Raw genomic sequence first — 12,751 nt, 5'->3', positions numbered from 1 at the left:
GGTAATGCTGCAGGCTTTAAAGCAGAGCAGGAATAAATATGAATCACTCTGATTATCTTTAAGAACTTAAGACTTAAGCTTTTTGTTTTCTTCCAGGATTTAATTATTATGGGAGCTCCAGGATCATATTATTGGACTGGATCCATCTTTGTATACAATAAAACAGCAAATAACTTCCTTTCGTATGTAGACGACAATAATCAAGTAAAGTCTGGGAGTTATCTAGGTAACTGAAATATGTTTTGTCAATATGCTTTCATATGAAACTTTGGTTTAATACAGTTTCTGAAAGCATGCTATCTATGATTGTTTTTGCTATTCATGATAGAAATGCTAGGGGAAAAACCTGTTAGCACTTGTTTGTGAGAACAGAAACAAGGGCTCATCCAGACTTCTTTTTATTCTGGGTTTCTAGAGGAAACCCAGAGGAAATATAAAATATAAATATATTGTGATTGTTCTGACATGAAGGGTTTGAGTAAGTTTCATTTTTGCAGTCAGAGATGGTTGTGCATCATGAGGTGTTGACCACAACTAGCAGCCCAAGAGGGCAAACTGAGAGGATGTTAGCATCCATACTGCAAGTAGGGCAGGAAAGTTCATCCCAGTCTGCTCTGTGGAGGGAAAATGGGGATTGCATTTGGAAACCTTGCATCCCAATGCATGTCTGACCTGATCCAGGAGAAAGAGAGAGAGAGAAATGCCCACATGCATCTTCCCTACTGGATTACAGCATGTATCTTCGAGATGAGCAAACTTGCCTTGACCCTTCTGAATATGCTTGGCATATCTTAATAAATCTCAGTGGTATTCTTCTCTCCCTTTCATTTTGTATAAGCACATGCCCAGTTCATTTCACTGCATTTAGCCTTGCTGTTGTTTAGTCATTTAGTCATGTCCGACTCTTTATGACTCCATGGACCAGAGCACGCCAGGCACTTCTGTCTTCCACTGCCTCCCGCAGTTTGGTCAGACTCATGTTTGTAGCTTCGAGAACACCGTCCAACCATCTCATCCTCTGTCGTCCCCTTCTCCTTGTGCCCTCAATCTTTCCCAACATCAGGGTCTTTTCCAGGGAGTCTTCTCTTCTCATGAGGTGGCCAAAGTATTTGCACCTCAGCTTCAGGATCTGTCCTTCTAGTGAGTACTCAGGGCTGAATTCCTTCAGAATGGATAGGTTTGATCTTCTTGCAGTCCATGGGACTCCTCCAGCACCATAATTCAAAAGCATCAATTCTTCGGTAATCAGCCTTCTTTATGGTCCAGCTCTCACTTCCATACATCACTACTGGGAAAACCATAGCTTTAACTATACGGACCTTTGTTGGCAAAGTGATGACTCTGCTTTTTAAGATGCTGTCTAGGTTTGTCATTGCTTTTCTCCCAAGAAGTAGGCATCTCTTAATTTCGTGGCTGCTGTCACCATTTGCAGTGATCATGGAACCCAAGAAAGTAAAATCTCTCACAGCCTCCATTTCTTCCCCTTCTATTTGCCAGGGGGTGGTGGAATAACCTCCTTATAGCAGTCCTAATAGGAAAGTAGTTCCCATTTTACAGCTGGAGAAATAAAACTGAGGCATGAACTTGCAGCTTTTTTGACAAGTGTTTTTAAAGGATATGTGCCTGTTAGCTTGCAATAGGTAAGGGCCAGTATGTGCCTTTACCCCCAGCCACCGTGTCGAGTTTTCAGCAGAGCAGCTTGCAAAATGGCATTAATGGTGACATGCCAAAAGCTGAATTTTCCACAAAGTGTTGGGTGTGCACAACCAGATATCTAGTGATACACAGCTGAGCCTGCTTTGGCCTTTTCAAGCCATTGTCTTGATCCCAGATAGCTGTGAAACAACACTGAAGTATTTATTAAATGAAATAATTTCCTTAACTTCATTCGTTTATTGGGGATTGGGTGGAATGTATTGCTCTGTGTTGCATAGAACCTGGGACCTTTACCACGATTTCTCACTGCTCTCTTAATGGACAGGCTACTCTGTTGGAGCTGGTCATTTCCTGTCGTGGAATAGTTCTGAAGTAATTGGCGGTGCCCCCCAACAGGAGCAGACTGGTAAAGTAAGAATTAATATATACATGTATATACATCTCTTACAATGATGAGAAAGGAATTTGCACTTTGCAGCGGTGAAGGAGAGTTGGCTGTCAGAGCTTCCATGACAGCCAAGTAACAAGAATCAGATTGATATGTATGACTTGTTTGTCCCCGTAACCACAGCTGTCAATGTTGCATTTGAGCTGGGAAGTGGCTGATGGCATTCAAAACTGTGTACGCTTAACAAGAGAAGTTGCAGGAGCTGACACCTCTGAGCTGTCAGCCATGTGCTGCTTTGCTGCAGTAAAGGAAGGCAGAGGATGGATGCACACCTGCAGGGCCGTACATTTAGCCCTGCCTCTCCTGTCATGCTGAGAATAACTTCTGTGCTGCGGGTCTCCCTCCACATTCCCAGGCAAGGAAGAACCTTGGGCAGCATTACTTGCTGCCCTGTTGGCCCCACAACTGCTTCCTCCACACTTGTCCCTCACCTGTGTACAACACATGAAGAGAGCTGCAGTCAACCCAAGGTGAGGGGAGGCTTTTGCTAAGTTGCAAAGCAGATCTGATAAGGGACAGCAGGGAATGGTGCAGTCTGTGAACAGTCATACCTTGGAAGTCGAACGGAATCCGTTCCGGACGTCCATTCAACTTCCAAAATGTTCGGAAACCAACGCTCGGCTTCTGATTGGCCGCAGGAAGCTTCTGCAGCCGATCAGAAGCCACAGAAACCTCGTTGGACATTTGGGTTCCACAGAACATTCACAACCCGGAACACTCATTTCCGGGTTTGCGGCATTCAGGAGCCAAAATGTCCACAAAGTCATTCGGGATCTAAGGTACGACTACTGTATTCCGTGGTGGGGGTGGATAACTTTTTTTTAAAAAAACCAAATTCAGCTTAAAAGTCCAAGCTCTGGACATAGCTGACCTTGCAACAAAGCCCAGCATCGAGAGCAAAAAGACGCAGTATGAAAACACTGGTCTTGTGTGCAGAGTTGCCTTGTGGGCAGCTTTCTGGGGAATGTGTACCAATGATAAGTGGAGCCTATCAGAGGCAAAAATGGGCAGAGCAATTAATGCAAATTTGTACAGCAGGCTAGTTTCTACGCGTGCTCACACATCCCTCCACCCAGGAAAGCAAGGGGCATCGCCGGATTTCAAGGACACATTCCAGCCCGGTAAACAAACATACTCAAGGATGGTGCAAAGTAGGGCTGGTGAGGGGTGTGACCTAGAGACAGTGGGTGTGGGTGAGGAGGAGAATCAAGAGGACGTGTGGGGAGGCCAGGAGGGCCACATTTGGTGCCCTGGCCTGAGATTCTCCATCCCTGCTATTGGAGGTGACCAGATGTTGCCATTGCCAAAGGGAGGGTATTGAGTTGATAGCTCCTTGAGCTTGAATGCAGAGTTGAAGTGCTGTTCTTGGCCAGCTGGTTTTGCTTTGCCTCTTTCTACTGCATGTTGAATGCTTCCCCCTCACCCCCACATACCCAGTTAACTTCTTTATCTTTATTTTAGGCATACATTTTTAAAATCGAACAGAAAAAGCTTTCGATTTTGTCTGAATTAAAGGGCAAAAAGGTAATGCATTGTTTAAAGGCTAAGACTGTTGCCTGCAGCGTTTTCACCTTGAGGACTAGCTAATTATTTCTTTCTCTTTCTTGTGTATGGCCAGCTTGGTTCTTATTTTGGAGCTACTGTCTGCGCTGTGGATCTCAATGGGGATGGGCTCTCAGACTTACTGGTTGGCGCCCCAATGCACAGTAAAGTCAGGGAAGAAGGAAGAGTGTATGTTTACATCAACTCAGGCTCCGTAAGTATTGCTTTATTGGTAGTTTGATTCCAAGGGGTGGCTGATGTTCTGTTCATAGGACCAACTTTTCTCCACAGGGCTCTTGAGCCTTTGACAACTTTCTATAGGGGGAAATGTAATGAGCAAAGGTTTTTCTGGCATCGGGATGTGGTGATGGGGAAAGCGTCCCCTGATGAATTTCACTCAATTTATCACAGAAAACCTACCAGAAAAAAATAGCAACACTTGTGCATTCATTGTCCCATCATATGTTATGAGTAAACACTCTATCTCATTGATACCTGCATGTATTGAAAAGACTAGGACCAATTTAAGCAAGAGCAAGGAACTTAAGCCTGTCTGGAATATGCAGTCACACACGAGTAAAATGCATGTGAGTATGACAGGGAAAAGTGTGCATAAAAATGCTTTATGTTAAGGAAAATTGCTGGAAAACCATTTTAAGCAAAATTGCATACGAAAATTGTATGAGGCGAAATTTGTCCTGAAATGCTGACAAGCTTTTATGATACCTTTCTAGAAAATAATAAGTTGCAAACTGATTCAGAAATGTGGAGAACTGAAAAAAGACCAGAGAAATGAGAAACTGAAATTCATAGATTTGCTCATCCCTACCTGCAACCCCTCCCACCCTAAAAACAAATATATTAGGTGTTGAATGTCTGTAGTGGTGAACTTCTCTATTAAAGTTGACTCTCCCCATGATTATTGTTATACCCTGCCCATCTGGCTGGGTTTCCCCACCACTCTGGGCAGCTTACAGCATATCTAAAAACATAACAAAAACATCAAGCATTAAATACCTCCCGATACTGTAGAAGATGAGCATTGTAAATTGCACAGGAAGCTTGCTTTTATAGAGCAAGCTCCCTGATGCAGACATTCTTCCCCTACCATACAAAGAGGGACTAATGCCAGGGACATTCAGGAAGTAACAGAGCTAAAGACTTGCCCCTGCTCTCCCCCTCACACAGTACAGGTATGGAAGGGAGAGGGATTGAGTGAATAAGGCTGTTGTGTACCATATAGTGCAAAAAAACAAAAACAGTTAACTTGGCTTTGGTAGAACAATATATGAAGAGCAGCAGGTTTTCATATGAATCTGTCAAAATGGGTCAAATAAAGGCTTTATGCTGATGGCAATACAGTGGTACCTCAGGTTACATACGCTTCAGGTTACACACTCCACTAAGCCAGGAATAGTGCTTCAAGTTAAGAACTTTGCTTCAGGATAAGAACAGAAATCGGGCTCTGGCGGCACAGCAGCAGCAGGAGGCCCCATTAGCTAAAGTGGTGCTTCAGGTTAAGAACAGTTTCAGGTTAAGAACGGACCTCCGGAACGAATTAAGTACTTAACCCGAGGTACCACTGTACAGAAACAATAATATATTGCTCTATTAATTTCAAGTATGCAATTAATTCTCTTGCTCCAAGTTTCACTGGTTTCCAAGTAGTTAACTTCGGCTCACGTTCCACACGGAAACACTCTTGTGGAAGGTAATGTGTTGTTCTTGTGTGTGTAGCATGTTAGTCTCCCATATGCTGAAGATTTCAACATGGACTGTTTCTCTTCTGAAGTGTTTTCCTTAATTGTTTCCCCATACAATAGGAGCCCTGCTACAAAGTAGAATTATTATTTCTTTTCCTCTAGGGAGGAAGTATGCTGGAGCTGGAGACGGCACTGGCTGGGAGTGATTTGTACGCAGCGAGGTTTGGAGATGCCATTGCCAATTTAGGAGACATGGATAATGATGGCTTTGAAGGTATAATGTCCTAATGATTTAAAACTAGGTATTATGGAACTTAAAATGATTTGTGTGTGTGTTTATGTCATACAGAGTTCAGTATAGATTACCAAAGTTTGTATATGATTGCAGCCTCCTTTAACTTAACCTCCCCTTGCCTGGCTTGTGTCGTGGGCTGTGGGATGTTCACTTTAATTGCTAAATATTTTCAGTTTCTGCATTTTGTGTGCATAATGCACCATTCTGGAGATTGAAAAATTCTTTCGTAAATAAAAGTCCTGTTTCTGCTTTGTTTTAAAAAGCACGATGCATTTTGAGGCAACACATTCCAGTTCTCTTTCTGCTTGGATCATTTACTCTAGCTATTCGAACAACAATCTTGGAGATTTAGGTAATCGTGAAGACTATTATTCTTATGTCTCTGAATTTTCTGTAGGAATAAAACTGCTCAGGCGCATAAATAAGTTTCAATTTACTTAAAACTAGTTACCTTCATTTACCTTTTAAGTGCCCTACTCATAACAAAAGTTCTAATTGGTTGCTTAGAGATTTTTAAAGGAGAAAAGAAGTGTCAGGTTTAAAATGAATGCTAACTAAGTATCCTGTCTCATACCAATGAGAGTGGAATACTGCATAGTTATCCACTGGAATCGTCACAGAGATTCCACTGACTATTTTTGTGGACTTCAGGTATCCATATATGAAGAACAAATTCTGAAAGTTCATTCAGAAATGGAGTTTTGGAAGACCTGAAACCATACTTGTGATTATAACACAGCTTATTTTGGAATCATAGATTATAGATCAGCAGTGGACAGTTCACCTATCCCAAAACTTGTGGGGTGCTGCTATAATTGAAGCAAGCTTCCTGTGGCTTCACCTGTTAACCTCATCCAGACTGCCTCTGGGCATGTTTGGGTGGTTTAAATTCAGAGAGCGGTGGCAAACTTGGGTTCAACTGGTGCCACCAAGCAGCTGGCCTACAGGGGCTACATACAGCTCTTAACATTCTCCAGTTTTAAGTAGGCTGCAGAGCTGATGGCCATTAAAACATTTAAACACCCAATCCTACTTGTGGAAGCTAAGCAGTCCCTGGATGGGAGATAGGCTAGGAATCCTTGGAATGTTGAAGAGGTGGAGATGCCTTAGAACAGAAAGCAAGGGGGACCTCAGTATGCCAGCATGCATTCCTGAAGGGGGCAGCAGGCAAGGCACTTGGGGAATCTAGCTTGGTGGGCATGGATGGGTGGCCAGCGATTAACCTAAGCAGCATGCAGGGTTGCCAAAGGAATCCTGTTTTTATTTTAAGAAGGAACACTTGATGGTTCTCCCGATTTGGGGGGTGGGGGTGGCAACCACCAAGGCATAGAGATTGAGACCTACTTTTCCTTACTTTTTAATAGCTCAGCTGAAGAGCTTAGATCATGCGTAGGCAAACTAAGGCCTGGGGGCAGGATCCGGCCCAATTGCCTTCTAAATCCGGTCCGCAGACGGTCCAGGAATCAGTGTGTTTTTACATGAGTAGAATGTGTCCTTTTATTTAAAATGCATCTCTGGGTTATTTGTGGGGCATAGGAATTCTTTGTTGTTGTCCCCCCCCCAAAAAATATAGTCTGGCCCCCCACAAGGTCTGAGGGACAGTGGACCTGCCCCCTGCTGAAAAAGTTTGCTGACCCCTGGCTTAGATGAATAAAGGCTAGGGGTGGAAGAGAACTTTATTCAGACTGCACTGATCTCTTCACATCTTCTTTATGTTAGACTCTTATTCCAGCTGCCCCCAGAACATTCAAGACACCTTTTTAATTAAAAACCCCCAAAAGGCAGGGCAGATAAGTAAAATTTGTTAAATCAAGTTCAAGCGAATCTTTTGGTCTAGAGAGAGGCTGCTGTCTTCCCTGGGCTTGCCTTAGGATATACCTGGATTGCTTGTACTGCTACAGTCAAAGTCCTTCATCTATCACTCTCTTCAGAGCCCCGTTGTTGTTAATAGTTCTTGATAGGCCCATCATCCATGCATCTGCCTAATTCTGTAAAAGCGTATCTAAGCTAGTGGGAAGCACAGCGCTTACATGACTATCAAATTCAATAAATCATGGACATTTCCAACAAGTCTGGTTTTTCAGTAACTGTGCTTCATTCAGCTGGTGGTGATGCTTCAGCCTCTGCTAAATAAATGTGTTTTTGTTTGACATTGTTTTTAATTTGCTTTAATCTGTACTACTTGCCATTTTGATTTAATCATATCCCTTAGGCATCACTTGCATAATGACTTACATTCTCAGCCATTAATGTTTCTTATCGTCTTCAGGTTTCATGCACATTAATGTACTGAATATCTAAATTTATTTGCTAGGCAACTCAAACAACATTTACATTTCACACTCTCCTCTGGATCTGCTTAATTAACATTTGTTTTGTAGGTAAAACTGCGTGATATTGAACTAGAGCTACTTCCTGGAAATTATTGCCCTCTCCTCTTTTTTCTACCAAACCTTAGTCAAGTTAGAAATGTCTATACATACCTCCTTTCATCACCTCCTGCAGGCTTTTTAAAGAGGAATGATAAACTATGCACATGTGTTACTTTTAATATCTTAGGTTCCCCACTTTCAGATTTTATTGAAATAATGGAAGTAGAAAAAATGAACTATATGTTAAGGAACATGCCAAAAACCCAGTGAATTTTTTACAATATACAGTAATCCTTAATATTTAAAGATACCCATGGGAAACATGAGTAAACTTAGAAACTTGGGGATGTTAACTGCAATATGTACTGGAAAGAAATCCAAAAACCATCATCCATAGGCATGAGAAGGTGTCTGTTTGGTTTGTATGTATGGTGGAAGGGAACCATGAAGGAAGTAGCAAGTTATTTGGGGATGGGGCTTTAGAGAGAATAAGGAGAAACTGTAGCTCAGTGATAGATATCTGCTTTGCATGCAGAAGTCCCAGATTCAGTGCCCAGCATATTCAGGTAGGGCACAGAGAGACTGCTGTTGGAAATTCTGGAGAGCTGTCACCAGCAACGTAAGCTAGGCAGACCAACAGTCTGATTCTGTATAAATCAGCTTCTTAACATTCCTGTGAGAATGCAGCATTTGCAGCCTTATTTGGTCTTATTGCTGATTATCACTGACATAGACACCAATAATATACATTTCAGTTAGTGGCCAGCACTGTCAAGCTAAGACTGGGAAGGGATGGACTTGTACATGTGATATACGTATATGCACTGCGAAGTTGGGCTTATGAGAAGTGACCTATAGTGGACATCACTTGGTCTGCGCAGGCTGTTGGAGGTGTGCGCCTGTCCTCTGCAAACTGACCCCTTTCACCAGGGACCACTTAGTGGTGGAGGGCAGGAGTTTCAATTTGCATCATGCATTTGTCTCTCGTCCATTTGGTCCATGTGGCGACTTGATAAGTAGATGCACAATTTTGATGACCTGTACGATTGGCCCTCCCATGCTATACCATGTGATTTCAAGAGCCAACCATGTAAAAAAGGATTTTTCAGAAGCTGCAGTAACCTTTAGGCAATATTTGAACTGGTCTCTAACTAGACAAGTGGAAAGCTTTTAATGTGAAACATTGTATTTGAAGATGGCAGGGAGCATTTGTTGTTGTTTAGTCATTTAGTCATGCCCGACTCTTCGTGACCCCATGGACCAGAGCACGCCAGGCACTCCTGTCTTCCCAGCCGCTTCATCAGCTCTGAATCTACTTGTGCTTGTCCTCCGCTCTTCCTCAGTAGCATGTTGGATGCCTTCTGACCTGAAGGGCTCATCTTCCAGCGTCATAACTTTAATATGCCTGTTGCCTTTGTCCATGGAGTTATCTTGGCAGGGATGCTTGAGTGGCTTGCCGGTTCCTGCTCCAGGTGGATCACATTTGGTCAAAACTCTCCACTATGACCTGTCCATCTTGGGTGCCCTGCTCGGCATAGTTCATAGCTTCTCTGAGTTATTCAAGCCCCTTCGTCACGGCAAAGCAGTGATCCACAAAGGGTGCAGGGAGCATAGGCAGATATTTTTTATCAAGGAAGGGGGAATGAGAAAGTTGAAGGCAAAAGTAAGTTTTTGTCTGACTGAAGATAACGATGTCTAAGTTGCTAGTTATCCTGTTCTAACCTGGAGACTTGGGACAGGTTGCAGCATTAAACTAAAGAAACACAATTTTGGGGGCTTGTGGGTAAAGAAATAGAATTACATTCTACAGAAAACCACAGTGGCTTTGACCACAAGTGACTTGCAGAAGTCTAAGCAAGAAATGGCTGTGGTGTTCCATTTTTGAAGATTGCACGGCTGAAGAGAAAACAACATGCTGACCTCGTCCAGGGGTCATGAGGAGCGTAGCTGAGCTGGTGATGCTATGGGGTGTGTGTGTGTTGGCATGGCTCATGCAAATCCTTTATACAAAGATAGCTCTAGCAAGTTCAGTTATGAGACCATAAAGAGCTATTGCAAATTGTTTGTGTGTGTGTTGTAATCTCCAGCTGCATTTACAACTGATACAAGACTAGGAAAGTTTCCTGAATAGAAATGTAGTGTTTGCAAGAGAGGGAGCTGCTCTCTTCATCACTTTCCCTTCATTACAGGCCAATAAGATCAAATTGTGAAAGCAAAGCTGTGCTTCTTAGAGAGAAACAGAGCAAATGAGAAGTGTGTCCTGAAATCCTGTCCTTACCATAGCTGTCAACTTAGATTTGAAAATAAGGGACCAGCAGCCTCGAAAATAAGGGATCAGCAGCCAAAATAAGGGATTTTAGTCAACCAGCAGCCAAACAAAGCCTCAAGTGGTGGTTCCCATAGTGTTGCAACCCTGCAAAGGGGATGCAGCAAGGAAAACCACCATCACCTCTCCACTGGGAAGTGCTGAGCAAAGGCGAGTCCCCAGGCAATGCGGCCGATTTGATCTGCACAAGGCATGCAAGCTCCACCCCCCCAGTCATTCTTAGACTCCTTATTGGGTGAGCAACACAGCCAGGCAACACAGTTGGAGCCTCCCTCCTCCCTGGTTGGCAGGGAGGGAGGGAGAGGAGCTGCTTCCTTTGAAACCCGGGAAATTTAAGGGAAATCATCAATAAGGGACAGCAGCAGGACCCAAACAAACCATGCATTGGAGAAAAGGTTATTAAAATGAGTGTGTAGCTAATATGCTAATGCGTCTTCATAACGTTGTATTGACGTATATCACATCTATTTTAACAGATGTAGCCATTGGGGCTCCACAGGAAAACGATTTGGAGGGCACAATTTACATATATAATGGCAGGAAAGATGGGATATCACCGACCTTCTCACAGGTAGGTCTGTTTTAGCCACTGCTGTGACTGTTTTAGCAGAGATGCTGTTGTCATAGCGAATGGGGCATTAAACAGAACACAGAAGTGACACCGTCTCGGCCTAGAAGGCTTGCAATTTTTGAGGCAATGCTTTTTCCAGCAACCCAAGAGGCCGCTGGAATACGAAATGAGAAACAGATGGGGTGGGAATGGGAAGTCACTAGAAGACGGAAGAGATGGGGAGAAAGGAAATAACTCACTATAGCTGCCACCATTCATCTGTTAGAAAGTATTTGTTAGAAAGTTAGAGTCTGCTGTTGCTTCAATCTTCCTCCACAACTCAGTAGATTGTGTAGCAAAAAGACAGAAAGCAAATTGTATGAGTCTGGACTGGCAGTATCTGGGACAGTGATAGAACTCTGAGTGAGTGGTTCCCATGTCTGAGAAATTGGTTAATTGCCTGAACTGAATGTGCTTACACTCCTTCTGAAGGACCAGGTGTGCACTCTGGGGATGCTTTTGGATCCATCTTTGTCACCGGAGGGCCCAGGAGGCCCCTGCTTACGAATGCTTGGGGTTATGAACTCCACAAACCTGGACGTAGGTGTTCTGGGTTGCAAACTTCGCCCCGGGATATGAACGCCTTCTGCTTCTGGGGCTGCGGGAGGCTTATGTAGGGAATGCGCACTTTGGGTTAAGAACGGACTTCCAGAACAAATTATGTTCGTAACCCAAGGTACCACTGTACTTTCCGTTGTTGGTTAACTGCAGTCACTAATGGTACTTAACGGGGGGGGGGATTCCTCCAAAACTTTTTTTAGATATACTAAAAATATCAGGCTTTTTCTTAAAAAAAATTTTTTTAGAGGATACAAGGACATCAGATCAGCAACAGTTTACGAATGTTTGGTCAGTCTATATCTGGGAGAATTGATGTAGACAACAATGGGTATTCAGGTGAGTGGAGCATTTTGCTTTGCTTTTGTTTCTTTAAAGCAGTAGGAACAAGCTTTGCTGTATTTCGTACCCACCCTTTTTAAAAACATCCTTGAAAGCAGGATGCAAACTAATAAAGCAAAACAGGAAAACGGGGGGGGGGGACACCAAAACACTCAACAACCCACAAAACATTGAAGTCCATAAAAGATTAGTAAAACAAAACAACAACAGAACCAGTGTGGGTTACAAACTAATCAGAATGCCTGAAAGTGAATTAATTTCAGTTCCCAACTATCCCACTATCCCTAAAATTGTGGGAATATTCTGTGATGTTTCATGCTGCATTGGTAGTGACGGTGCCTATGAATGATTTCCTCTCCCATTGCCCACTGTTGATAGCATTGAATTTATTTAAAGATGGTAGCAACTTGTCAGATGAGAAGGCCATTAAATGTGCAGTCCTATACATTTCTGCTCAGAAGTGAACTCTGTTTAATGGGATTTAGTCCCAGGGAAATAAGTACTGGGTTGCAACCCAACGCCGTTACTCTTGAGTTATTCTTACTCAGCAACATGCCCTGTTGAATTTGGCAGAACTTACGGTACTTCTGAGTAGCCATGCACAGGCTAGGCTTATCATAACAGAATTTTTTTTAAAAAAAATGTTTTCAGGAAGGGAAAACACAGAAGAACAAGGAGGTTAGCCTGTCAGTTTTTAAATGTAATTCATTTTTTTCTTTATCTATTAAAATTCTTTCCCACCCTGTCTCCAAAACGCTTGAGGTATAAAGAGTGTAGATTTAGCAGCCGCTTAACTTTATGGTGTTATGCAATGACTGTGGAATTATTTTAATGCCAGGAATAAAAGCAACAGAGCTCCATTTCGATGACTGTTTAGGAAGTTCCAATAATATATGTTG

The 12,751-nt window shown here is 42.9% G+C and overlaps 2 protein-coding genes across 2 annotated transcripts in view; one reads left to right on the top strand and one right to left on the bottom strand.

Annotated features, from left to right (window-relative positions):
• The window catches only part of CERKL (ceramide kinase like), a 287,050-nt gene that overhangs the window by 207,382 nt on the left and 66,917 nt on the right, over window positions 1–12,751 (bottom strand). The gene's annotated exons all lie outside the window — the stretch shown is intronic.
• Window positions 1–12,751, top strand: part of ITGA4 (integrin subunit alpha 4) — a 51,277-nt gene that overhangs the window by 13,814 nt on the left and 24,712 nt on the right. The window contains exons 6-12 of the mRNA XM_053409576.1: window positions 97–226; window positions 1,982–2,067; window positions 3,566–3,628; window positions 3,723–3,860; window positions 5,512–5,623; window positions 10,819–10,913; window positions 11,759–11,849. Coding sequence (XP_053265551.1) covers window positions 97–226; window positions 1,982–2,067; window positions 3,566–3,628; window positions 3,723–3,860; window positions 5,512–5,623; window positions 10,819–10,913; window positions 11,759–11,849 — 715 coding nt within the window. The remainder of the gene's footprint in view (window positions 1–96; window positions 227–1,981; window positions 2,068–3,565; window positions 3,629–3,722; window positions 3,861–5,511; window positions 5,624–10,818; window positions 10,914–11,758; window positions 11,850–12,751) is intronic.

The sequence above is a fragment of the Podarcis raffonei genome, chromosome 1, assembly GCF_027172205.1.
Source record: "Podarcis raffonei isolate rPodRaf1 chromosome 1, rPodRaf1.pri, whole genome shotgun sequence".
NCBI classification, from domain to species: domain Eukaryota; kingdom Metazoa; phylum Chordata; class Lepidosauria; order Squamata; family Lacertidae; genus Podarcis; species Podarcis raffonei.
The sequence above is the reverse complement of the archived record's forward strand: the minus strand, read 5'-3'. Positions and strand labels throughout refer to the sequence as shown.